The 26,560-nt window shown below is 35.0% G+C and overlaps 1 protein-coding gene across 2 annotated transcripts in view; it reads right to left on the reverse strand.

The window, feature by feature from the left end:
- The window catches only part of LOC145691697 (ras-like protein family member 10B), a 57,929-nt gene extending 48,331 nt beyond the window's left edge, over nucleotides 1-9,598 (reverse strand). Inside the window, exon 1 of one of the 2 annotated variants that reach the window (XM_081767035.1) lies at nucleotides 9,352-9,598. In XM_081767035.1, coding sequence (XP_081623161.1) covers nucleotides 9,352-9,382 — 31 coding nt within the window. In that variant the 5' untranslated portion in view covers nucleotides 9,383-9,598. The remainder of the gene's footprint in view (nucleotides 1-9,351) is intronic. The other variant, XM_081767036.1, reaches the window with a different exon arrangement.
- Between the last annotated feature and the right edge of the window lie 16,962 nt (nucleotides 9,599-26,560).

The following is a 26,560-nucleotide window of genomic DNA, read 5'->3' on the forward strand; positions in this document are numbered from 1 at the left end:
AAACGCGGTTTCTCTAACTGAAAGAAGCGGAGTGATGGTAACGTAGAAAAACGTTGGAGAGATGTCACTTCTAACGGCGTGAGATTTTGTAGTGCAAATTGAGAAACAAATTCATTATTTACAACTGAAACCTACTATTACTTTGTACAAAAAGTAGTAATCTATTATTACTGCTTGAGAATTCAACATTACATTGTATAAAAACCCATTGCTTTACGATTGCTTTTCTCCAGTTAATATTTTCTTATAAGTGTATATTTTATAGTATTAGATATAATTTAGTTTCTGTGAAAGCTTTGCTTTTTTCTGCAGGTGCCAAATTTGAAAACAATAAGGTTATTTGCTAAGGGAAAGTCAAAAGTTAATACCGGTACCCAGTGGCGTATTTACGATTTTGTTTCGGGAGGGGCTTTGCTGACTTTCGGGGTGGGGGGGGCTTTGCCTGAAAATGTGAAAATTCTGCAGGATATTTCATATATTTTACTATAGTAAGTAAGATTTCGAGGGGGGGCTTAAGCCCGGAAGCCCCCCCCCTAAATACGCCACTGCCGGTACCTCATGTATGATTTTTCATCTACGTAATTCTACGAACACGTGAAGAGTTTAGCTACCACTATCGTCCAAGATGTACTACGAGAAAACAAGAAAAAAGGGAAAGTTTAAGCAATATTGTTTACTCGTTAGCCTAAGAAGAAATTAACTGTATAGCTCAAATAATATTTGTAATCCTTACAAACACAGGCGCCATTTGTGGAGTAGACGAAGGGAATTGCCCTGTCTTTGAGAAACAACTTTTTAAAACATACGTTGGATACTAATAAAAACAATAAAGCACATATTGATGGACAATCTTGTTCCTACTGCTAAATCTGAAATGGCGTTACTGATTATAACGTAATAAATGATTTAGTACAAGAGCGTTCAATGAGTTTTCATTAGATGCGTACAATATTTTTATTAGTTTCAATATGATGAAATTTTAGGTGAACACACTTTCATCTTTTACCTTCAAAATCAAGGATGTTATAAATAGAGGATCTGCCCTATTAAATGTAACTTCATCCTATTAAATCGGTGAAGCCAAAAAGCAACCGAGCATCGGCACGTCTGATTGGCTACTTTCGTTTGTGCCATCGTATGATTAGCTACTTTCGTTTCCGCCATGATTGTTGGCTCAAAACTTTGCGATCCTATTGGGCGCAAGGGGTGGCGACACTGTGACGTATGGCTTCAAGATTTTATTGTAAAGGCATATCCTCTATCTTATAAGATCCTTGTTCAAAATGGTAATAATTCTTATTTTCTTTTATTCAAGGTAAACAACAAGGGACACTGAAGTACACATCATGACCCTACAATAGTCGCGTAATGGAATTCCTGTTCAAAACTCTTAATGAATCAGCCACATCAGTTCATTGGAAGTTGCATCCGGTTCATGGGGATCGTACATCGGACCTCGCCGGTATTCTACGTTGGTTACAGCAGTTTAAAAGAATCTAGGCTTTGCAAGTCAGGCTAGACAATTATGCCATCCTCTTTCTGGGATCAGTGCTGTGTCCGTTTTGTGGACTTCTTAGAGCATGGCTTCACAATTAATAAGGAACGTTATTGTTTGTCACTAGATAAGAAAAATAACTGATTCTTCGTTTACATGATAACGTTTTTATTATCTATTAAGCAGGCGCAGCTTTAGATAAAGAAAAAATAAATATATAAGAGCAGAAACAGAGAGATACTGACTACCTGATATTACTTGAATCATTAGTGTAGTCTATATATTTATAAATAGAATGACATTATCTTGTTTGTGGTCCTATAACAATGAAACAACTGAACCGAGATTTTGATTATGACTAGCAAACACGTCTGCGCTTCTGTTTGAGTTACCTCGATTAAAACCCGTATCCTACTCTGGAAACAAATTCTGTAGTTTAAATTACAATATATCAATGTAAAATCATTTACCCTTTATTTTGTATGCTGATATACAATTTCTTACTGTTAGATTAAATTACAAGATTTGCTGGTTCTCTTACAAAATTACAGTAAGTTAAAAGAAAATATGATATTTGTATTGATAAAAATATAATTTTACACGATTTCATATATGTATTTTTACTTTATAGATTTAGATTGATTTACATAGAGGATTGGCAAACAGATTGCCAATTTTGTTTTGTAAACTTACCTATGAATTTTTTTACAATGTAAATTAAGTTGAGAACTAACGTCAAAAATAGAGAATTGCAAAAGCCTGTCAAGTTAGGAACTTAAACCTCGATAGATAAATCTTCCCACACGAGTAACTTTAGACTTGTAAAAGCTTTTCGAAAATTAGGAGTGGTAAAAGTTTTATTTAGCTTTTAGTTCTTAACATTCTAACCTATGTTATATGATATTTCATCATAAGGGAATTATGGCCAAAACATTTCAATACATTTTCGAAAGTAGTCGAAACGCCTGTACTAATGGAGGAGGATGGGGTTTGAAACGTACCAGAATAGAGTATTCTACGCGCCATTCACATTGGGAATGTAAAAACAAAATACAAACAAATTACTAAAAGTAAAGGCTCTAGCTTTTTAAAAAGAAAATTCGGGCTCCAATAGGAAATGCACCGTATTAACTTAAAACTCGATAGATAAATCTTATTGAATTTTATTTTATTGAATCGATATGAATGTTTGAACATACTTAAGTCGAATTGATATATTAATACAAGTATTTTATTTCTAGTCAAATATGTATCCAAAGGGAAGGGGGAGTGAGTTCAAAACTGCACTTCAAATATTTACTCATTTACGTGGCTTTCCGGGCTAATAACTGACATTTTAGCTAGTAAGGATTATACTTTTTTTTAAGCACAGGAAGAAACTGAAAGATAACGGCTTATCCAAGCGATTAGTATCTGAACGTTTTGTTAGGTAAATACACAATATACAAACAATTGTGTTCAGAAAATTTGCTCATTTTGCTACTTAATAAAAGGATGTTATCGCGATAAGTGCATATTGGTATTCTCAATTTCAGTACGGAAACTAGAGCTCAATTCAGAGGAGTCAATTTGCAAAGGGCAAAGGAGAATTGCCTCCTCCTCCTAGAGTGACAAAGACGTGCTTGCAAATAAATTGTATATTAATATTACTAATTAAAAATGTTAAACTCTTAAATCGGTGGGAGTACGGTGGGTCAATGGTAGAGCACTTACTTCAGGTGCGTGGATTTCCTGGTTCGATCCTTGGCGAAGTAAGTTTGTGGTTAAGAACATAGCGTCCGTGGTATTCCCGTTTTCTCCCACATTCTCACTCCATCAATTTATCCATTATCATTCACTTGCATTAATCATTCCTATCCCTTAGCTTAAAGGACATAATCGTGAGACAAACTGGAATATTTCATTTTCATTTTCTTATATCGATGTAAATTTTGCCCCCATCCGTTTGCAAACTCTGAAATGATGCTACTCCTTCAAACCCAGGTATGATTGAATATAGTTTGGATGTCACGTCCAGCTAAAGCTCTAAATCTCATCTCGCCATTGTGTACTAAAAGGGTTTTAAACTCGAATAAAACAAATTAAAATACGAATACGAGCAATGCAACATAAATGGTCAGTATACGTATAAATATGTTCACCAACAAACAATTTTTATTACAAATGGCGTCGCAGTGAAGTACTTCAGTTTCAATAAAATAAAACAAAAATGGATCGTGAAATGTTTTCGTTACGATAAGAAAATGCAGTAATTCAACAGGTAATACGATAAACACTAAGGGAGATTGAACTCTATCTTATGGTCATCCCCTGTGTCGTATGCAACCCAAATGACATGAGTGTAAAAGAAGTTGCCGAACTAAACGACTTCCAAACTGAACAGTATTCATTCCATTTTCCCTGCTGGATTATTTTCACCCTTCCGAAGACTCCTAGTTCCTTATTCCTCGTTAATAAGTACTAATGGAACAAAAACTTTGTACCGAAATAAAGTATCGAACTTATATTTACAGAAATATGCTGCGACATATTGGTATACGTAATTTGACAAATTTTCGAAACGAATTGCTATTACTTAAAAAAGGTAAATTTTATTCGAGTCGAAAGTTAATCCGGTTGGCAATTTGAAGATCTGATTATCGTAGGTCTGAATCCCGGTGAAAGCATTCGTCCTATGTACTTCTCTCAAAACACGAACTGGTTCGATCCTTGCGTGGTAAGGCGGCGTGGTATCATCGTGTCCAACCAGTTGCAAGTTTCACAGTTAGCGCTTATCTAACCAGGAACCAAGGACGCCTATCAGGGGGGGGGCAAGGTGGGACGCTTGCCCGCCTAAGAGGAAATTGTACTTGGGAATATCGAAAACCCAATAGAGTTTTTACATTAGTTACAGCAAAATTTCAAGTTATATTTGAAACGTCGCTTATACTTGCTTAACCCCTCCCCCCGTTGGAAACCACAACATTTGCACCGTTGCCAGGAACCCTCTGCACTAAAGGAGCGTGCAGTAGGCGCTAGAGCAGCGTGGCTGACTTTACCATTTGTATATAAAGAAATATATTATGCAAGATATTACATTCCCATTGCTTAGGTTCCATGCACAAATATAATAACAACATTAAAAGAAATGTAGCGAAGAATCAACAACTAGTAGATCGGAACAGTTACTTTTTACTTTAATTCCCATATAAGTTAGCCTATCATTTGTATGCAGTACAATATTAACAATCATTCCACTTCAAAGGATACTTATTGAAATTTTATACAAAGTAAAACTGGAATCAAAAATTAAATAATTATTCACGTGCCTGTTTATTAATGAGTGTTACTCATATATAATTAAATGTTCTCCACAGAGGTATTTCACAATACCTATACGATTAAGATTTCTCTTTTAGCCAACAGTGTGTAGCTATCTAGAAATTTGTTAGATATTAGATGAGCAAGGTATTACTAATCTATGTATGTAGGTGTGGAAATTATTATACTGTCTCCTGTTGCTGTGTACAGAATATGTTTATTTTATTTTATATTGTGTTTTAATAATAGCTCGGTTGGGAAATATGAATTTATGCAAACATTATAAAATGAAGATTTGATGTACAGTATGTAAACTCTATTAGATGATTGTGTATGCTATGAAATCTTACTTTTAATACATAGAAACATAGGTAAAATCTAAATTTTAAAATATATAAGTGAAAAATATGAACAAACCTATCAGGTATCGTTTCCCTTATATATATATATATATATATATATATATATATATATATATATATATATATATATATAGATAGATAGATAGATAGATAGATAGATAGATAGATAGATAGATAGATAGATAGATAGATATAGATATAGATATAGATATAGATCATTAATTATGTTAGTATGACTGTGCCAAGTGAAAGTGCGTATTTAAATAAAAATTAAAAATTAACATAAACATCTGTGCGAATAAAGCACATATTTTAATAACTTTTGATTCTAGTGTCGCCAATAATTATTTATTATTTATTTCTTTTATTTTTTTAAAAAAAACGAATGATTGGCTGATAGTATGACACTGCCATAGAACGATTTCAATAAAACACATTAACTTGCCATTTCTTAGAATGCTTTCATTGGATCAGGATTCAATCAACGAATACGATCAGTGCTTTTTGATTTGATTTGCGTTTAGTGTCCCATTCAGCAGGAAGACTCTGTGAGACGTGGATCTACACGTTAAGGTGATATCCGAAGTACATACTCTGTCGCCGGGATTTTACGACCCTGCACATCATGGTCAAAATTGATGGTAATCCATCAATTGATTTCTTAGATATTTTTTTCTCTCCTGGACGAACAAATTCAGGTCCTATGTCTCTCGAACGGACGAATACCTATACGGCTGTCTTGAACGGACAAACAAGATGAATATATAAAAGTTCTGGTAAAAAACTTTTTTAAAAAGAAATATCACAGACAAATTTTATGCGTAACTTCGTTAAATATTGATGAGAATCTACGTGAATGGATAAATGTGATTTTCTTTCTTTTCTAATTAGATATATGCTAATGAAAGATAAATAATACTAGAATTCACGTCTATAAAATTTTCTCTGTCTGTTTACCTATAGAAAGTTGTTGGGTCCGCACTGGCTCAGTAATAGCACATTCACTTCTTGTGCATGGGATACTTGGATCGATCCCAGCTCGCGCCAAATGAGCTTTGTGGTGGAAAAATACATTGTGCATGGGTTTTTCTCGGTGTTCTCCTGCATCGTCCCGCTTTCTTCATTATTCCACCATCTCACTCATCATCACCGTCTCCTTTAACCTAGCCGGCATAATCGTGGAACGTAAAACTTACAGATTTAATTTTACTTTTTTACAATTCGCCTCTATAGGATTTTTGTCTCTCTGTTTGTCTACGAAAAATTGTTTGAAAAATGTTGTATCTTGCATACATTAGAAATACTGTTGTATCTTGCATACTTTTACTTTATTATACTTTCTTCGGAATTTAAATTTAAACCTATGAAGAATGAAATGATTAAATAGAGGTTAATTAAACCTCAACTTCCAAGGTTTAAATGTATGCAGTGTAAAAAAACTTGCAGTAAATTTAATAATAATCGTTCATGAGATTCTGATATAATATTTCTCATATCTTTATTAAATACTTTGAAATTATTCAAGTCGCTTGGACTTGAAATTTGTCGCGAAAGAAGGATCTTAGCTTAGTCACCTTGTATTACTTAGTACAATATGGTGAAACTAATGTTTGTCAAAATTTCGGTAGTGTATTTTGAAATACAGTACATTCTGTCACTAAGAGGTAGACCTGTATTATTAATATTGAAGATACAAAGACAAGAATTGAAACTTTCCTTTAAACAGGAAAAGTCTAAATTTTGGTGAAATATGGCTTTCTTTAAGAATTTTTGTGAAGTATATTTATTGCTTGAAGTTCATATAGGTATCAATTAGCGGCTAAATAATAAATATATCCCAGCACCAAAAAAAGTTTCACTGAACAAAATGGAATATGGCATGGTTTTTTATGATACTGAGAAGCGCCGGTAGTGGTTATCTTAAAATCTCGTGTCATTCTTATAGAAACATCTTCAATTTTTAAAGAAAACTATACCATCATCTAAAGTTCTCGATACTCCTAAATTAAATAGATTTTAGTTTAAAATTATTTTTTTAAAAAAGTTTCAGAGATTACGTTGAAGAGTAAATATTTCAGCTATCTAAGAAGTGTAGATTAGTGGTTCTCAACTTTTTGGGGCCTCGTGTCGCAAAGCCAAACCGTACACACACACACACACACACACATATATATATATATATATATATATATATATATATATATATATATATATATATATATATATGTGTGTGTGTGTGTGTGTGTGTAAATGAAAGGAAATTGTTTGTATATTTTGTAGAAACCCAAGAAGAATACATTTGGTTTTATTTATTTTTTAAAGTTTACGCTTGTTCTCCCTTTTCCTAAGAAAGCGACCAACAATCGTTTCTTTGACAGACTGTTATAAAACTATACCAAGCGAACAAAATTGATATAAAACTTCCGACTAACGCAGGAAATATTTATGTTGTATTATGAAAAGGAATACTGAAAAATGCATAAACTACCGCTCACAATGTTTGCACATTAATTATTTTACCAAAGAAAATTTTCACTCAAATATGTCTTAAACAGTCTATCACTTCTTCAATCGTCCTCTTTTTGTTTCAGTGCTCCCTTTGAAAACGAGGACGCCCCCTGGCGAGGCGTTTAACCATACGTTAAGAACCTCTCGCTTAGATTATTGCTTTTATATCAATGATTAGAATGGAAGGTTTCAGTTATGTGCGGGTCACCTCCGGACTCGGATCCGTTTTATTTACATTTCCTAGTAGAAGAGAATAATTACTTTGCTAGTGTTTAGAGTAATTAAATCTGAGTAACTAAAATTAATAACATTTTTCTCAATAATTAATAATTTGAATGCAGTCAAAGGATTCTCTTTTATATTTTAATTATTTATAACATTTTAAAGCTTGTATTTAATACGAAATATTATCTTTTCTTATTTCATTTTAAACTCTAGTGTCCCTTTCCAGCAGCTGGGCTACATGAGATGTGAACCTGATAGTTAAGGTGGAATCCAAACCACAGTCGTGCGTTGAATGCCCCCCACTGAGAATCAAACCCCGCACCACGTGCATCATATGCAGTGTTTCTTTCAGGATAAAATGTTCCAGGGGACGTACTTAGTATTAGGAGAGGCATATATTATTTTCACAAGGAACTATTCTATTTATTATTATATTGCACACGTATTATAATAATCCGGGGATCATTTTCAGAGCTCCAGAGAACAGTGCCTCACCCCCCCCAAAAAAAAACGTCTAGAAGAAACAATGATCACATGCGCGCGCGTTAGTCACTAGACTAGCAGGGTGGGTATGAAAAGTTAAAGTTTCACTCTTTTCTCGAACGTAATTTATAGTCTGACATAGAAGAAACTAATTTCCCATGAATAAGGACTTATGTAAATAAGTAATATATCATAAATTGTACTTAATGGTCTTATTTTCTTGAAAATAAAAGACATTATGAGTAAAATTCTTTGAAGAATCTCTTCTTAGGGATGGTGATAGGAAAGACAGCGAGGATAGAAAAAGTAAAACGTCATGGCTTCAAATCGTACTTCGGGTACATTTTTTTTCTTAATTGCCCTCAAAATTTGTGAGTTTCTGTTCACTGTCAGACTGATTCAAATTTAAACAAATTATTTTGGAAAACGTAATAAGTAAAATGTATTATTAGATGAACCAAGAAAACTAAAGGCGTTTTGTATTTCGGATTTTCAATAAAAGTAATATTCAAATTGTTACTATGTATGTTTAAAGATCGCTTGTTCCATTGCATTCCATGTAATATTTGAATTTTGTTTTCGTAATTTTAGTTTCATTCCACTGTTTTCAATTAAAATAATCAATATTTAGTGCACTTATGGGTAAGTTGTTTGGGGTTTAGTGCTCCTTTTAAGCATTGAAGGGTCACATAAGCCATAATTCTACTGTTTAGAGTGAAATCTAAACCAGCCTAAATTTGCAGAATGTTCCAGTAGGAATCGAACGCAAAACCCCCTGCACCAAAGATGCGGGGTAGTCAATATATCAGCGAGAAAGTCTAAAAAACATTTATCAGCCGCATTCTTGTATTTACCCATCATACACGCGAACCTTATACGATACCTTAAGTTTTTCATTAAAATAAGTATATACAGATTTCAAAGTTTAGTTTAAAAAATCAAGAATTATATGGAAACGTTTTATTGTGTGTTATTTACTTGCCCATGTTTCTGCTGCAAGTAGCCCCATTTTCAACGTCGTCGTCGATCACGTGTTGCTGTGTCTTCTCTTCTTGTTCCTTGTGACAGTCGTAGTCCGCCACCGTGGATCAGGTCGCTTGAAACAGTCACAGTCAGACAAGTACCTTCAGCGCCGAGTCATAAACTGAACAACGTTCTGTTGTCTCGTCGCGCCTCACCAAACCTTCCGGAAAGTTTAAACGTTACCATCACTACAGGCAATGAGGAAGCATACTGCGCATGAGCCCTTTTCACCAGAAAGAAGAGACGTGGAGCGTTTTCGATGATCACCGCGGCGGCTGGGAAAGTTTTTTGTTTCTTCCCTTTTTTTCCTCCGTACTTTTCTAATCTTTGTTGTTTGACAACTTCATCTCAATTTGCCCTGTCATTTCCTCCTCTCTTATGTCTTTCTTCCCCCTCCCTTTTCACATCCTTCCTTCCACCTCATCACATACGGTACTTTTCCCAAGCGTCGTGCAGTCCTCAAAGCAATTTTTATTACGTTTTCCTTGCAGGTTTCATCCACTCACCTATTTACTCTATCCTGCAAGATATACAATTGAGTCGTGTAAACATTTACCGTGGGGTCAAGGATTCACGGAAGTGTATTAAGGAAGGAAATGTGTTGTGTCGTACACGTGGCAGAAACTTCTGGAAATAAAGCAACGTGTAATGTAACGTAGTGTATTTCATTTTTATAACGTTTTTTATTTATTTAAGAAATTTATGGATACAATCTGTTTCACTGTCAGTTTTATATTGTTAAAGTGAGTGTACGGAATTGATACCATTCGACTTGGGCATTTTTGTGTTGCTCCAGGGAAGCACGATGGCTTAGTGGTAGAGTAAATAGATGTGTAGGGGTCATAGTTCGATTCCTGGTCAAGGAAATTTCTGACAGACAACATCGTGTCCATGGGTTTTCTTGGATATACCCCGTTTTCTTCCACATTCTCATCCCACCATTTTTCCATCATCATTCAAGTGTCTTAATCTTCCGTTTCCCTTAGCTTAAAGGGCATAAACGTGTGACGTTAAACTGAAAAACGTTATTTTGTGTTTATCCGTCAGTTTGTTCTACGATACGGTACCTCGCAAAATTTATTAGATTTCAATAAAATTCAGTACATGTCATTTTAAAATTTTCCGAAATAATCCAGTTGTTAGAGTTACATTCCAACAGATGTAAGAGGGTTAAAATCCACCCAAAATTAAAAATTTGCACATATAAATTCAAAATACCATTGTCCGTCAGTTTGTTTCACGATACCTCTCACAAAATTTATTTGATTTCAGTAAAACTCAGTACATATCATTTTAAAATTTTCCGAAATAATCCAGTTGTTAGAGTTACATTCCATCAGATGTAAGAGGGTTAAAATCCACCCAAAATTAAAAATTTGCACATATAAATTCAAAATACCATTGTCCGTCAGTTTGTTTCACGATACCTCTCACAAAATTTATTTGATTTCAGTAAAACTCAGTACATATCATTTTAAAATTTTCCGAAATAATCCAGTTGTTAGAGTTACATTCCAACAGATGTAAGAGGGTTAAAATCCACCCAAAATTAAAAATTTGCACATATAAATTCAAAATACCATTGTCCGTCAGTTTGTTTCACGATACCTCTCACAAAATTTATTTGATTTCAATAAAACTCAGTACATATCATTTTAAAATTTTCCGAAATAATCCAGTTGTTAGAGTTACATTCCATCAGATGTAAGAGGGTTAAAATCCACCCAAAATTAAAAATTTGCACATATAAATTCAAAATACCATTGTCCGTCAGTTTGTTTCACGATACCTCTCACAAAATTTATTTGATTTCAGTAAAACTCAGTACATGTCATTTTAAAATTTTCCCAAATAATCCAGTTGTTTAGAGTTACTGTACATTCCATCAGATGTAAGTGGGGTAAAATCCACCCAAAACTAAAAATTTACACATATACATTCAAAATACCATTTAAGTATAAATTACCTAATAATATTAGATTTTGATAAAATATATTGTATTTCACTTTTAGAATATCTAGGTCTTTACTATGGGTTCCAGTTGAAGTCGAATTGAAGTAAGAGGTAGAAGTGGGTAGCTTCTCACTAATTTCAAAATTTCCTTATTTAAATAACATGGCAAGAAACGAATTTTTCTTCATGACGGTCATCAAAGTAATTCGATTTAGATGCATGATATAAACATCTATCTATGGAGAAAATGTATCTATATCTATACATCTCTCTCTCTCTCTCTGTCTGTCTGTATCTTTCTCTTTCTCTCTCTCTCTCTCTCTCTCTCTCTCTCTCTATATATATATATATATATATATATATATATATATATATATATATATATATATGTGTGTGTGTGTGTTTCCCAAACCAACTGGTATTCAGAATAAAGGATGTAAGGATGAAGCTATTCAGAATAAAGAAAAAGAAAAGAAAATCGAAAGAAAGAAGTGAAATGCGTATCACACGATAACACTCCTAAAAGCATCGATTTCTCTGGATTATGGACGTATATTTTCTTCCAAGTTTAAAAATGATTCCCATTAGTTAAGGGTAGTGTAAGGGGATAAATATGCATTCTCTTAAGTTAAATATATGTTCCGTGATAATTTTCGCAAATAATTATTTGGACTTGGTTTAGTATGAGTTTAGTATGTGGATCTAGAGCACTTTTGTTATTCCAAGTACTTAGGTTTACAGTCATTCGAGAATGCGGAAGTGAATTTAGTTTTTCTCCGCCCACCGAGATTTTTTTCTATATATTCTACGAGGCTCACTTACAGTCTTTACAACATGGGGCTAAATCCAGTGAATAATAGGAGAGTCAGTGCTGCTTTCAAATTTACACAATATTTTCTACGACTTTTTCTAAATGCGACCTTTTCGAAATGAAGTGAAATTATTACAGGATGTGATTTTAAAAATATGTGTTTAAAAATATTCCGGCTTTTCTGCAATGCACAGCGACACGACGTCTTATGTAAAACAGTAAAAATATATTGTTACTGTGGCAAATTCAGAACTAGAAGCTCATCGAAACTTATTTTCAACAATTTTTGTATATTTAACACAACACACATCTTTTCTTAGTGTCAAATGTTTCTACATAGTTTCCTGATAAATGATTGTTTGTAGCAAAGATGTCTACACGAGAGATGAGAGGTTAAATGACTAAATTATGTTATTATAATTTAAGAATGAATTGTTGAAATATTGGTTAAAAGATTCCACGTTATCTACTCTACGTAAATAGAAACGAAAGTCACTACGTTTTTGACTTAATAATGCTTGAATTATCTGAGTGATTATGTTTGTGACTTAATAACTCTTGAACCATCCGAGTGACTATGTTTGTGACTTAATAATGCTTGAACCACACGGCTGATCTCGATCAAATGTTGAACATAAATACGATTTGGGATCGTCATTTCACTTTAACGGTGCAACTTAGAGGAGGGGGAGGAGGAGATATATAAAAATGATCCAAAATAACCGATATTACTGTCGAATCCATAGTTTTCGTGGTCGCTGAGACGAACAGTGACACTTCCGTCGTTTAAATCCAAATTCAGCTACACAACTTGAGGAGGGGAAGAGATATACCGGTATATATAAAAATGATCAATAATGACCTATACTAGAGAGTGCTATAGTAATAGTTAAAAGTGACTGACTATCGGAACTCAATACTATTAAAAAAAAAATTAACCCAGCAAACCGGGTGATTGAAAGGGACAATGGAAGAAGGACCTATCTCACAATTTGCTGATTTGGAGAGAAGTATAGTTGTAATGTAGGAAAAATATTTAAGTAACATAGGTATTTTAAATTGTAGAAGTATATACAGAACACTATTGCCAGGGCCGGCCTTAAGCCGATTGGACCGATTGCTTCCAATCGGGCCCCGCACCTAACGAGGCCCCGTGCTAGTGTCGTCTACTCTACTGCCCAGTCTAATCTATTCTCCAGTGCCGTTTTAATTATTAGGCCCAGAGCAAGCAAGTGTGTTGTGGTCACTATGACTAAATTTTGCTCCTAATACATGTAATTAATACAGGCCACTCTGCTCACGGGGCTCCCAGCTAAGTGGCTATGGTACCGTTAAGATGGCTCTGATACTCTCGGTTGTCAAATACACACAACATATTACAATACAAGTACACTCATGTCCAAAATTATTGTCGCATGTCTATAAATATGTTGTAGGAATATAATTTGATAACGAATTCGCCCGGTATTTCTTACAATGTTATTAAATAGTATGTGTATAATCGGCAAAAACATGTATGTAGCAAATTTCATGTCAACAGAGCAGTAAATAAGAAATATAAAACGAAAATAAAACTTGTTTGTTCATTTAGCAACATTTTGCTTTACTCATTCTAATTTTCGTACTTATAATTCTTTTCCTATGAAATTTACCACAAATATACATTTCCCGACTATACACAAAGTATCACTATTAAAAATACCCTGCAAAATCATTATCAAGTTATATTCTTACAAGAAGACAGTTATAGATATGCGACAATCATTTTGGACATGCATGTACATCCATGGACTCCACAAGGAAAGGTATGGCTTCTCCCTAACAAATTAATGAATAGCTTGTGTTAAGTTTCTGGGCATAAGCAAATATTTTCTGAATTTAATCTTGCAGTAGTTTTTTTTTTTTTTTTTTTTTTTGCGTTTGCAACTTCTGTTGTAAAAATAGATATTATGCCTAGGAAGTATTCTGCACACCAATAACACTCCCCAAAATTTCCGTACATACACCCCTGGACGTAAAAATATTGTTCTTATTGAGTTTGTGTGAAAATGCCGTTGCCCCTCACCGCACTGCACTGCTCACTAGCGTACATTAAGTTTTCTTGAATTATTTTCAAAAAGATACAGTTGTTAAGACATTTTTGAACCGACGAATTCATATCAATGCATTTTATTATGTGTTTCAAATAAAAACTAATACAAACATTGTATTTCTCGTAATCCTAGTCCAACTTGATATATTACATGACCCCCTTCGTATTTAAAAAAAAAAGTTGAGCGAGATACAAGGATGGCTGATTTCAAGTTGGCGGCCACGATAAGCATACCCTCAAATTAGGGTGACCAAATCGTCAGCTAGAAAAAACGGGACATTTTTTTACGTTTGGATAGGTTACTCCCCTAAATATATATTTTTGCCTCTCCGTTCTCTCTCTCTCTCTCTCTCTCTCTCTCTGTATCTCTCACAATAAAGGGCAAATTTACACTTTTCATTTTAAAATCTATTGAAAAGGTTGTGGAATTAATTAAATAACAAGTAACTATCAGCAACTAACAAACAATGAAATTTTGAAAACATTACTAAAATATATAGAACATTCATGAATATCTGTCAATCAACAAAATCTGTCACTGGCAGAATTTATGACGAACTACTCTCAGCATCGGATTCCACCTCACTTTATTTGCTTTTTCTTACTTTTAAACATTATTTCACTTACAGCTAGTTTTCTTTTTACTTTCACTTTTATATTTCTATACTTTTGTTCCCCTTTCGTAAATGACAGTATGTTACATCTTAGTCAAATCACAGAAACACTGTACTGCACTGGTGACAGCGCCTCAGTCTTCCACCTCTCGAAACAGAGAGTAAAAACAGTTCAGCCCCTTGCACTGTCGTCTGCGGAGTGGGAGTCTTGGACGGGGAGGCCTAGAATGGAAAACAATGCACCCACCACTCTAACGCAAACGTCGTAATGACGTTGTTCAGTAATTAGACATATTCCAATATAATCACATAGCTCAGAAAATAATAATATTATTATTTTCTAAGCTATGTGATTAGAAAATAATAAAATAAATTAGGAAATATTAGATTGGAAAGCTTTCTTGTACCTGATGGACGTAAATACGGGACATTTTGGTGTCCCGGGAAAATTTTTCGGGACACCGGGAATGGTAGTGAAAAAACGGGACAATCCCGTTTTTACGGGACGGTTGGTCACCCTACCTCAAATAGATGTCTACTTGCTACCAGTGTCGGTTAATGCTTTTTATGTTCTTTTTCAATCCTTTGTGTTAATGATTTTTTTTTCATTGTTGTGGCTTATTCTGATCAATCAGCTTTTTACTCACTGCGGCCATCTTTACGGACAGAAGCATTTTAAATTTTGCTTACCTCGTTTCTCGGTATTCCACACTTCTTTGCCAAGTTTGGTCAAAAAACTAGTTTACCCCACGTCGATAGATTTACTTGTAAGAGAAGAAAATTATGAAATATTGACACAGAGCTTCTTGAAAAATTATCAGGCACAAAGACGAAATATTTATTATAATATTCATTCCTTGTTTGCGTTTCCATATGCGTTATTTGTCTGAAAATTAGCTCTCATAAGCAATGAGCGTTTTTACCAGAATATGTTGTAGAAGGAAAAATATTATAATGGGAAATAGGTATAACGACTAGACCAGCTGGGAGAGCGCAAGATTTTATATATATATATATATATATATATATATATATATATATATATATATATACAGGGTGGTTCAGTAATGTTGGACAGCCCTGAATAAATCGGAAACCAGAAGAGATATTAGCAAGAGTGTGGTGGATCCATATACTTGTGGAAGGGGGACGTCTTGTGAGGTACCACACAATGTTACCAGGTCAACAGTGTTGCCAGCTCAGTACAAAGTTGTATTTTTTTAAATGGAACATATAGAAGTTTATGCCATCTAAAGAATTAGTACAGAATGTGAATACCAACAAGCGAAACCGCACCTGTCAGTGTTGCCAAATAAGGAAATTATAAAGCTTCAAAGATCAAAAAATTAAAGTGTCCGTAGAGCAAAACTAGCAAAAAGGCAAGAAAAATAATACTACGGAATGAAAAGGAGTAATCGAAAGAGTAAACCAAAGAACGCACAGCATCCAGTGAGTAACAGGGTTGCCATAGTAAAGGGGGAAAAAATTGAAAATTTTGCAGTTGCTATAGGAGGAAAAGTGCCCATATGACATAATGCTGGAAACACCATAGAAAGTCTATGTAAGATTCAGGAATCCTAATAGCGTTTGTTCGAAAGCGATATCTCTAACCGTTTTCGAGATACACCAACGGTGTGCGGGGTTTGCAACACTGCATAATTGATTTGACGATTAGACCCGTGTAGTTCTTACATTTTGTTGGGCGTATCATTTTCATTACTCGTTCCTGTAGTTTGGAGGGCGAGTGAATTATTATGCAGTGTTGCAAACTCCGCACACCTTTGGTGTATCTCGGAAATGGTTAGAGATATTGATTTCGAACAAACGCTATTAGGATTCCTGAATCTTACATGAACTTTCTATGGTGTTTCCAGCATTATGTCATATGGGCACTTTTCCTCCTATAGCAACGGCAAAATTTTCAATTTTTTCCCCCTTTACTGTGGCAACCCTGTTACTCACTGGATGCTGTGCGTTCTTTGGTTTACTCTTTCGGTTACTCCTTTTCATTCCGTAGTATTATTTTTCTTGCCTTTTTGCTAGTTTTGCTCTACGGACACTTTAATTTCTTGATCTTTGAAGCTTTATAACTTCCTTATTTGGCAACACTGACAGGTGCGGTTTCGCTTGTTGGTATTCACATTCTGTACTAATTCTTTTGATGGCATAAACTTCTATATGTTCCATTTAAAAAAATACAACTTTGTACTGAGCTGGCAACACTGTTGACCTGGTAACATTGTGTGGTACCTCAAAAGACGTCCCGCTTCCACAAGTATCTGGATCCACCAAACTCTTGCTAATATCTCTTCTGGTTTTCGATTTATTCTGGGCTGTCCAACATTACTGAACCACCCTGTATATAGTGATTCTACAGAGCTTGGTGCAAGTTAGTAAACCTGGGGCCTCGCAAAATGTTCCCAATCGGGCACCGCACCACCTAAGGCGGGCCCTGACTATTGCATAACCACAACGCATTAGTCCAATGAGTAACACTAGGTGACACTAGGTTATACTTCCGCCACAAATCTCGGTTTACGGTTTTACTTACGGTTTAGAATCCCCCACTTTTCTAATTTTAAAATATGGCGGCCCTACTATGGGAAGAAGACAGGCAGTCTTCTTTATCCGAAAAATTTAGTATCTCACGTTACGAGAATGAAACTCGATACATAAACTCCTTAATTAAAAATAAGAGGACAAATTTCCCAACGTATTTGACCATTTCCGTTTCAAAGGGGTTTAGGGGGAGGACGTATTTTCTGATTATGCAATGAAATGCAAGTATGTTTCACGGTCAATCTCTCCTAGACCACTAAAACCGAATTCGATTTTTTTTATTGGAAACTGACTGAACTATTACTGAAATTAGAGTTTAATCATATCATCAACAGGGAGGACGACAAGGCCTTGGGTTGGGGTTTATGAAGAGATGATACGTAAATTTATCTAATACGACCGACAGGTATGTGCAAGTTGGAACAGAGACCGTACCAATCCCAAAGGACTTACTTGTGTCGAGATAATGTATAACATTGTCACAAGAAATGAATAGCCATATTGAAGAGAGAAATTTGTTCAAAGTACAATGATATCACAAGAACAGAAAAACTGTTGCAACGCTAACCAAAATACTTACATATTGAAGAAAGGCAGAAAAATATATTTACTTACTATTTTAGTGAAGAATTTGACCGTTCATATTTTGAATGAGTCTCTCAAGTTCGGTGGTACATTGGATGTTCGAATGCGAATGATACTTTTCAGGTGAAATCAGTTATCCAGTAAAACAAATCAATTCACATTAAGAGAATACGAAAGAAATATATGTCTAATAACGGGTCAGGAGGGCGGGATGAAAGGGTTCAGTGGCTTTATGACCGACCGTTGTACATGGCTCCTAATCCATAGTTTTCGGAGCCTCTGAGATTGAATAGTGACACTTTCGATGCCGTTTAGGTCGAAATTCATTCCACACTGGCATGGGAGAAAAGGAATAGGGGTGGAAAGTGGCTGGCATATAAGAATAATTCTAAACTGCAAATATTAGTGTCCCATCCCCCCTTTTTGGGTTCGCTGAGATGAATAATGACATTCCCAATATTTTTTAAATCCACAATAAATTTTTAACCTCACATGGGGTGATATTACGGTTTTTATTATTACAATTTCATTAAAATTCGGATCTTAAGGGGAAAAGAGGATTTAAATACGTTCCCCTAATGTATTCTCTCCATGCAAAAAAAAGAAAAAAAATGCATTTCGGCAATTTAACTATAGAAAATAACTTATGCAAAAATAATATTTTGCGTCAAAGTAAACAGCTCAATGAGGGTAATTCCAGGAAGATGAAGGCCATTGATTAAGTTAAATAGCTGCTGTAAGTTTTGAAGTGAGTACGTTAGGAGAAACTACGGAAGAAGCGCAAAAAGGATCGTGAGGAGGTTGATAACCCGTTGATCTTGAGAAATTAGGAGAAAATTGTCCATTAGATTACTTTCCTATATATCTTTGTACTTCCTAACTAGAAAAACTATGTACTATATTACGCTTGACATGTACCAGCTGAAAGCAAGAACGAAATAAACACGTTTGCTGAATCATATTGCAAATGAATATTGTAAAACGTTTGCGAACATGCTTAGTAGTAATTTCTTTCTTTCTTCAGTAAATAGTTATGAATATTTATACTTAGTATAACTCAGGAAATAATATCTTCGCATGAAAATCAGAGGAACGTAACTCCATTTTTGTAGGTTTACAGGCGAGAGGACAAAAATGTTATTTTCTTAGAAAGGTGTGTTTTTAATAAGATGGTAAACGAGCTACATTACAACAGATGATCGACAAGGAGAACAAGTGGCGTTACGTTCCATTTACACCATTTTACGTTCGTCTGGTTCTCATGCGACGATATGTAGCAAACATACCTTAAACATGTATTATACTCAGTGCTGTGCAGTGGAAAATCAGCACCAGGGAAGAGAGTATAGAGAGTCACCCCCATATATATGAGTAAGGTCGACAAACCAGTCGCGAAGCGCCACCATCATCAAGTTTTCAAAAAGAAAAACTTTTCTCTGATTTTGAGCACGTTTTGTTACTTTTTTCCTTCCATTTTATATATGTACACATCAGTGACGACGCCAGAGGGGGGGCAAGGGGGGCGAGCGCCCCCCAGGTGACTACTTCTGCCCCCCTGACTGCCATCTAGACTGCCCCCCCATACTCTTACAATCATAAATCATTCTACATATAGTATTTTATATCAGTATCATAACCAATCTCATTGTGAAATTGTAGTCTACTTTCCATGCATTTACTATGTGGCAGATTAGTCCTCAAGCTTTCTTCTTTGAGCGTCTGGGTATGAACGCATATTTCTGTTTTCTAATTTAGCGCCTTTTCCGGTAAATTTTAGTTACAGTTCTTTCTTATGAATTTTAATTACTGTGCCTAGCGACCAATAGTAGATTTGGTCGACTTCTTTTCTTCTCATTGGATCAACTTCGATTAGAAACAAAAGAAAGGTAAAACCAATTACATAACATGTTTGCATTTATCCAGTTTTGAAGTTTTCAGTTTCATATTTTGTTTTATTTAAAGGTTTTATACTTCTATTTCCTGGAACATTATTCTCGGCTTTCAATATTCGGAGGATGGGCTTATAACAGCTTAATTTGCGACTACCAGGGCGTAATTTTTTGAAGGAAAAAAAATTGTGTTGTCCCTTCCTCCAAATGATAATAATAATAAATGTATGGAATTAAATCGATTATTTATTTAGCTCCCAATAAAACATATTTTCAGAGTGTTGTTGATCTTTAGTTAGTAATGGTATGCACTAGTGCTCCCTTACTTATATTGTTTCAAAGTACTGACATGACGTCTATCATATTGACTAGAAATGTACGCGGAGCTGCTGAAAAATTCGTAGCCCAACCCAGTGCATGTGGAATGGTGAAGTTTTACTTCTTCTACACTTCCCCCGAGAGTCAATATACTACCTTGTACAGTGCTCCAGTTCTGCAGAAGTTTAAAAAATCTGGAGACTTCCTCGCACCACTGTTCGTAACACTACCCTTATCAGATCTAAAGTTCAATCAGATCTAAGTTTAGGAAATAAATGCAGGCAATAGTTAGACGGAACTAAATCTGGGGAATAAGGATGATGATCTAGACATTGAAATCCTAGATTATGCAATGCTAATTGTGTTCGCAGGGGTTCGATGGACAGGTGTATTCTCTTAAAGGAACACAATTCCTTTCATTTCATTTTCCGCGGTGTTGAACTTTGAATTTTTCTTTCAGTTTTGTAAGTAATGTAGAGATTCTGAATTAAATATCTGGCCGTTGCGGAGGTAGTCTATCAGTACGGCTAGAGATGCGCACCAGGCGAGTCGAGACAGGATTTTCCTGAGAAAATTCGAGTCGAGACATGGCTCTTCCAATAGAAAAATATACATTTTTCGAGTCGAGACATCACTTTTACAGCACATTTTCGAGACGAGACAGCCATAAATCTTGTCTCGTGAGCATCCCTGTACGACTCTATACTTATCCCAGAAGAATGTTGCAAACAGTTTTTCAACCTACTTCTGTGTCTTGAACTTCTTGCGATTGAGAAATGAGTGCTACTACTCCATTGACTGTTGTTTATTTTCAGGATCATAGTGGAACAACCATAATTCGTTCATGGTTACTATTCGTGAGCGAAATGATCAGCATTACATTCAAATTGGAAGAAGACTTCTCTTAATGCCGTCACTCTTTTATTCTCCTGACAGATTTTTTGGGAACCCATTGTGTCAAGAAGTTGCACATACCCAAGCCATTCTGAATTATACTACAGACGCGTTCCAAAGAAATGCCCACAATCTCTGACACAAGTTTTACTGAGACGGTAAAAACTGGGGAAGGGGGTTGCAGCCAGACCTCAGACTATAATAAGTATATCGTGAGTTTACTATACACTTTAAAAAGTGTATAAATAATAGCTTAAATTCTTTTTGTCAGTCAAAAACTAGGGTGGCGTAGGAACCCCGGTCCCTGGTTATATCTACCACTGGCTGAAATGCTGCAATTTTCAAGAATAATGTCACAAATTGCATGCATGATTTCGGGAACAGTCACTGGATGTGAAGTCATCCTGGATGTAAAGAATAATTTGTTGAGAAACCGCAACGTTTGAACTAAGCCATCACTTCTTCACCACTGTATATAATGGAGGAGAGTCCCGTAGTGTTTCACTGATTTTCTCATTAATTTACTTTGGTGACTATCCTTGGTGGGATAAAAATGTTATAATAGTTGTGATCTGGATGTTCGTGAAATTCGCTGTTTGGGCACACATAATCACTTCAGAGGTCTGAGAAAGCAATAAGAATTTCATTATTAACATGAAAATTTGTTTTCATTATTAATATGAAAATTTGTTGAAAACATGTTTTTTCAAAACTACAGTTTCACCTTTCTACCTAGTACCTACACTCCTTCTGGGTTGGATTACGAGATTTTCAGCAGATCCTCGTAGCATATAGTACTAGACGAATTTGTTACTTGTAGCAAACGCGAAAGTAATTCAATTTAGGTTTCAAAAGTTGCATTGAAAAATATTTCATGTGCAGACGTTACTTATTTGTTAGTTACAAATTTTACTTGAAATAAGTTTATCATATAGGCCTAATATAAAAACAACAACGAAATACACAATGTAAAGTAAGTCAAACATAATAAATGTCATTTTTGGTGTGGAAAATAGCCGCCCCCCCCGAAAATGTATCTGCCCCTCCTTTGCCCCCCTAGGAACTTACAGCTGGCGTCGTCACTGGTACACATGCATTTTCTGACCCTGGTCAAATTAAATACTAGATTTAAAAGTACTGCAGTTGATCTAAAATATTCTAAGTAATTTTTCCTATCTATTTTCTCTTTTGTTCTTTTCTTTTCTTTATCCTTCTGAATTTTGCGCTCCACAGCACGGCACTGATTATAACAGCAAAAATCGCCAGCGGAAAAGTAATGTTAGGCTTACGGTAATTCTATGAAAACACACATATAATCATATCAATTTTATAGTGAAAGCAATAGTCAGCTAGCGGCGTCTTCCGTGTCACGAACGTGCGATTAGCTCTCGTGGAGATGATAGTATGTGGTGTGGATCTTCCTTTACTGTGAGGGCTTATTTTATATGGTAGTCTATGCATATGCAAACTGCAACTAATTTTTAAGCCCATATAATGGTTCCGAGTCAACACAAATAATAGGTCCCATCAGTTACGACTTCGGTGTTGTCTAAGCAAGGACAATAAGATACAGCAAGATCAATAAACACGTGCCATGATTTGGTGGTCTAATGTCTGTCAATCGCACGATCTATCTTTACGCGGGTTAGAATCTCCATCATGGAACGAGTATTAAGTATCAGCTATTCATTATTCATTTTATTGTGGTCATTCACCTCTAACACTCTCACTTAATGTAAATGGCAGAAACACAAAGTGATGCCAACCTGAAACTTTATAAAATTCCATCTCGAAAGACAGAAATTCTCATTTCGTTCTTGAATTTCCCAAGCACTATACTAATTACAATATTTTCAAAATTTATAAAATATGGAAATTGAAACTGCTGTATATCAGTTACTTTCTTCAATATTTAAGTGCATTATTCGAGAATTCCGATCTTGAAACTCCTAATGAGTATTTTCTTTAATTAAAAGAGGTTATCGAAATTGATGAAAAAAACAATTATTTAGTTTGTTGCCAGAATTTCCCTCACGCTTTTGTGCTAAAATCTTCTATTGAATTGAATAAGACTAATCACACTTCTTTCTCCAGTTATTTTGTATAGGAAGTTTTATAAATACGCTAATTTTCTTTTGGTAATTTATTTTCTTATCTTTATATGAATTTTTTGGAAGATTCCCAAGTTTCTGTATAAATCATTTTCACAATACGATGCACTTTCCTACAACACAATTTGACAATTAGGACCAATTTCACGTTTAATTAAACGTCATTAGCCTCTTCCCGCCCGTAAAGAATTCTATTACCGTCAATGAAATGAATACATGAAAAATCCCATACTTGCTGCCAATTTTGACGAAAATTCCCTTTAACCCTAGTCGAAAAATTATTTTAAAAAACTCGCAAACTGTATTTTCCCTGGAAAAATGAAATGAAATCTTTGAGTTTTACGTCCCACGATTATGCCGGTTAGGCTAAAGGAGACGGTGATGATGAGTGATGAATGAAATGGTGCAATGAAGAAAGTGGGAGGAAACGTGAGAACCCCGAGAAAACCCATGCACACGGTGTTTGTCCACCACAAAATTCACTTGGCGGGGGCTGGGATCAAACCCGGGACCCCAAGCACCAGAGGTGAACGCTCTACCACTGAGCCACCGCGGCCCAAAATGATTTTCCCTAGAGTTGGCATCACTGAAAGCACAGTACTTAAAATTAAAATAAGAAAATAAATGATAAATGTGGAAAAATACAATTCCAGAGCTATACCTAGATACCTTCCCAGAAAAATAAATAAATATACGTACTGACTCGTTTAGAAATGTTATTAGTAATTGTCTACTATCTACTATCATTCAGGAGAGTTTGTGAGTAGACTAACCTTCATTAAATCAAACGCTTTTTTGTAGTCACTAAAACAGGAAGCTAGTCTGTCTCCTGTCCTCCAGTGGAAAAGATGGAAATCATGGTTACAGTGGTCACCTGTAACAAATCTCTATGGTTTTCATATTTGTCTTTTTTATCATATATGTTACCACACATATTGTACATTATCTGTACGCATTTTTGTGTACCATGCGTGTAAAAGTGCGCAACGTTTCTTTCAAAGTGTTAACACGAGTATTACGGAAAGAAAGTTGTATTTGTATTCATAAAGGTTAAGCGCTCGTAAAGTAAATCTACACCATGGAATGCAACTCAAATCATACTTTTATAAATGTTATGAGTACTAAGAATGTATTTAATGAAATAGTAACCATGTATGTAATAGAGTGGACCATATTATAAATCTGCAGACGAAAACTACGTTTATAGTCAATTTTACTTATCTCAGAAAAGATTGAATATTAATTAAACTGCAATTCAAAGAAGGTCTTCACGTTAGCCCCTCAAGTGTTTGGGCCAGACGAGATTTTTATTGGGCTAAGTAGTACTTCATTTGGGCTGATTGGGGCAACAACGTTTAGCGTTTGGGCTATTATAGTTTCTGAAATATGGGCTATTAAACTTTTGAAAAGTGATTTTCCTGCTTCTTTTGTCGGAGTCAAATTCACTAATATGACATTTCTGGCAAATACGTTTACTGGAATTGGCAATACTTTGTGTCGACTAGCAGTGTAGCAAAGTTCAAGATTTGGGCTGTATTTAAAATAATAGTTGAACCTTCACGAATTTTGGGGAGCCAAGTTCAAGCCTTTCAAGTGACTGGACCTGACGGAAATTTTATTGGGCTGGATAATATTTCGTTTGGGGTGATTGGGTCAGACAGTTTTAGTGTTCTGGGCTATTAAGATTCGGTCTGTATTTGAAAGATGGTTAGACCTTCAGATATTTTGCTGCCGGAAATAATAGGTTTTAATCTAATAGGTAGGGATTTTTCTTATCTTATAAACTGTTTGGACTATACATCGGTGGAACGCCAAATGGTGAAGAAAGATGCAATGTTCCACACATTATGCAAGAGGTTTTGACACAGAATTTCGTTATTATTAGTTTCTACGATAATACTAAATTTACATTTGGCAGAGGTTGGAAGTGGTCACACAAAACCACTGAAATGATTCCGTGTAATTTCGCACTGTGCATTTTCACACAGTGCTCATTATCGAGGAATTTCGCACCGTCTTCCTTATCGGATTAATCATTCTGCAGGTGTGATTCATTCTCACACGGTCCACCTGTCAACCATGTGATTCATCCTGAAACCGCTTTCACTATAGGGTGAGGGAGGAAAGAATAAATGTCAACTAAGTAAGAACACAAACAGCAAATACAAGTTAAAATAAATACGAACAATTGAATTAATACCACCTCAATTGAGCCGATGGCTTGATCAGGCTGGGTTGAAATGAGTCCATCGGCTCGGTTTGACTCTGCTCAACTGAGTCCATGGCTCAAGGCGGCTTGGTTGGATAAGTTGTAAGCTCGGCCAATTTCTAGGTTCGGCTCGATAGTGAATGGGCTGTGACCCGAGCAACTCGAGCCGTTGACAGCCCTAAATCCGGGCCGAGCAGTTTTAAACATGTTTGCCCGATGCCCTATAACTTTTAATAATTTTTGCTCGAGCCTCAATATTTGCTTCTCCAGAACTCAAACCAAGAACCTCGTAAACGGTGTCATTGCCTCCTAGACTCGCCTCAGATTTTGGTAGTCAGATATAAACCGCCTGTCTTTCGTCTTTATATGCTGTGTTGTTAATAATAATAATTAATAATAATAATAATAATAATAATAATAATAATAATAATAATAATAATAATAATAATAATAATAATAATAATAAAGTTCTAGCAGTAGTAATATCATTGATAATAATTATATTGTCTATGTAGGATACTTGAAGAAAGTACTTAAAATTGCACACAGGATTTGGCTTGATTTGGCTCAACTCGACTCGAAACTTAACCTGAATTTGGGTCAAGTTGGAGGAAATTATCCGAGCCGAGTTCTCGACTCAAGCTTAAAGATGTCTGTTTCGTGTCGAGTCGAGTTTCAAAAGAACTCGCTCGAACTTGTTCCTACCCATCTCCAAAAGCTGGAATAATGAACTTTGAATTGTACAAAATGGATTGACGATGTTCAAAAGTAGGAATGTTCCACCTTTGCGAAGTGCTGTTCACTCAGAAAATATCAAGACGACAAGGTTCGTCTTCAAACAGTCTTGGAGTATAGAGCTAATGTTTTGTGTTTAACAAATAACAACGTTTTTCTATGCTTTGGGGGAGGGGACACATTTTTTTTCGATTTTTGAACTTCCTGACAGTTCTCTGATGTGCTATTTATTTTATTATTTATTTATTTTAATTTGTGATTGTTCTATCTTCTATTTCTAATGATTACAATTTTTATGTTCCTTTTCTGTTCTTATTTATTTTTATTTGCTATTCTTTTTTCTTTTCATCTATTTCAATTTGCGATAATTTTTGCTATTATTTTTCCTATTTAT

The sequence above is a fragment of the Thermobia domestica genome, chromosome 8 (genome assembly GCF_964235325.1).
Source record: "Thermobia domestica chromosome 8, izTheDome1.hap1.1, whole genome shotgun sequence".
NCBI lineage: Eukaryota > Metazoa > Arthropoda > Insecta > Zygentoma > Lepismatidae > Thermobia > Thermobia domestica.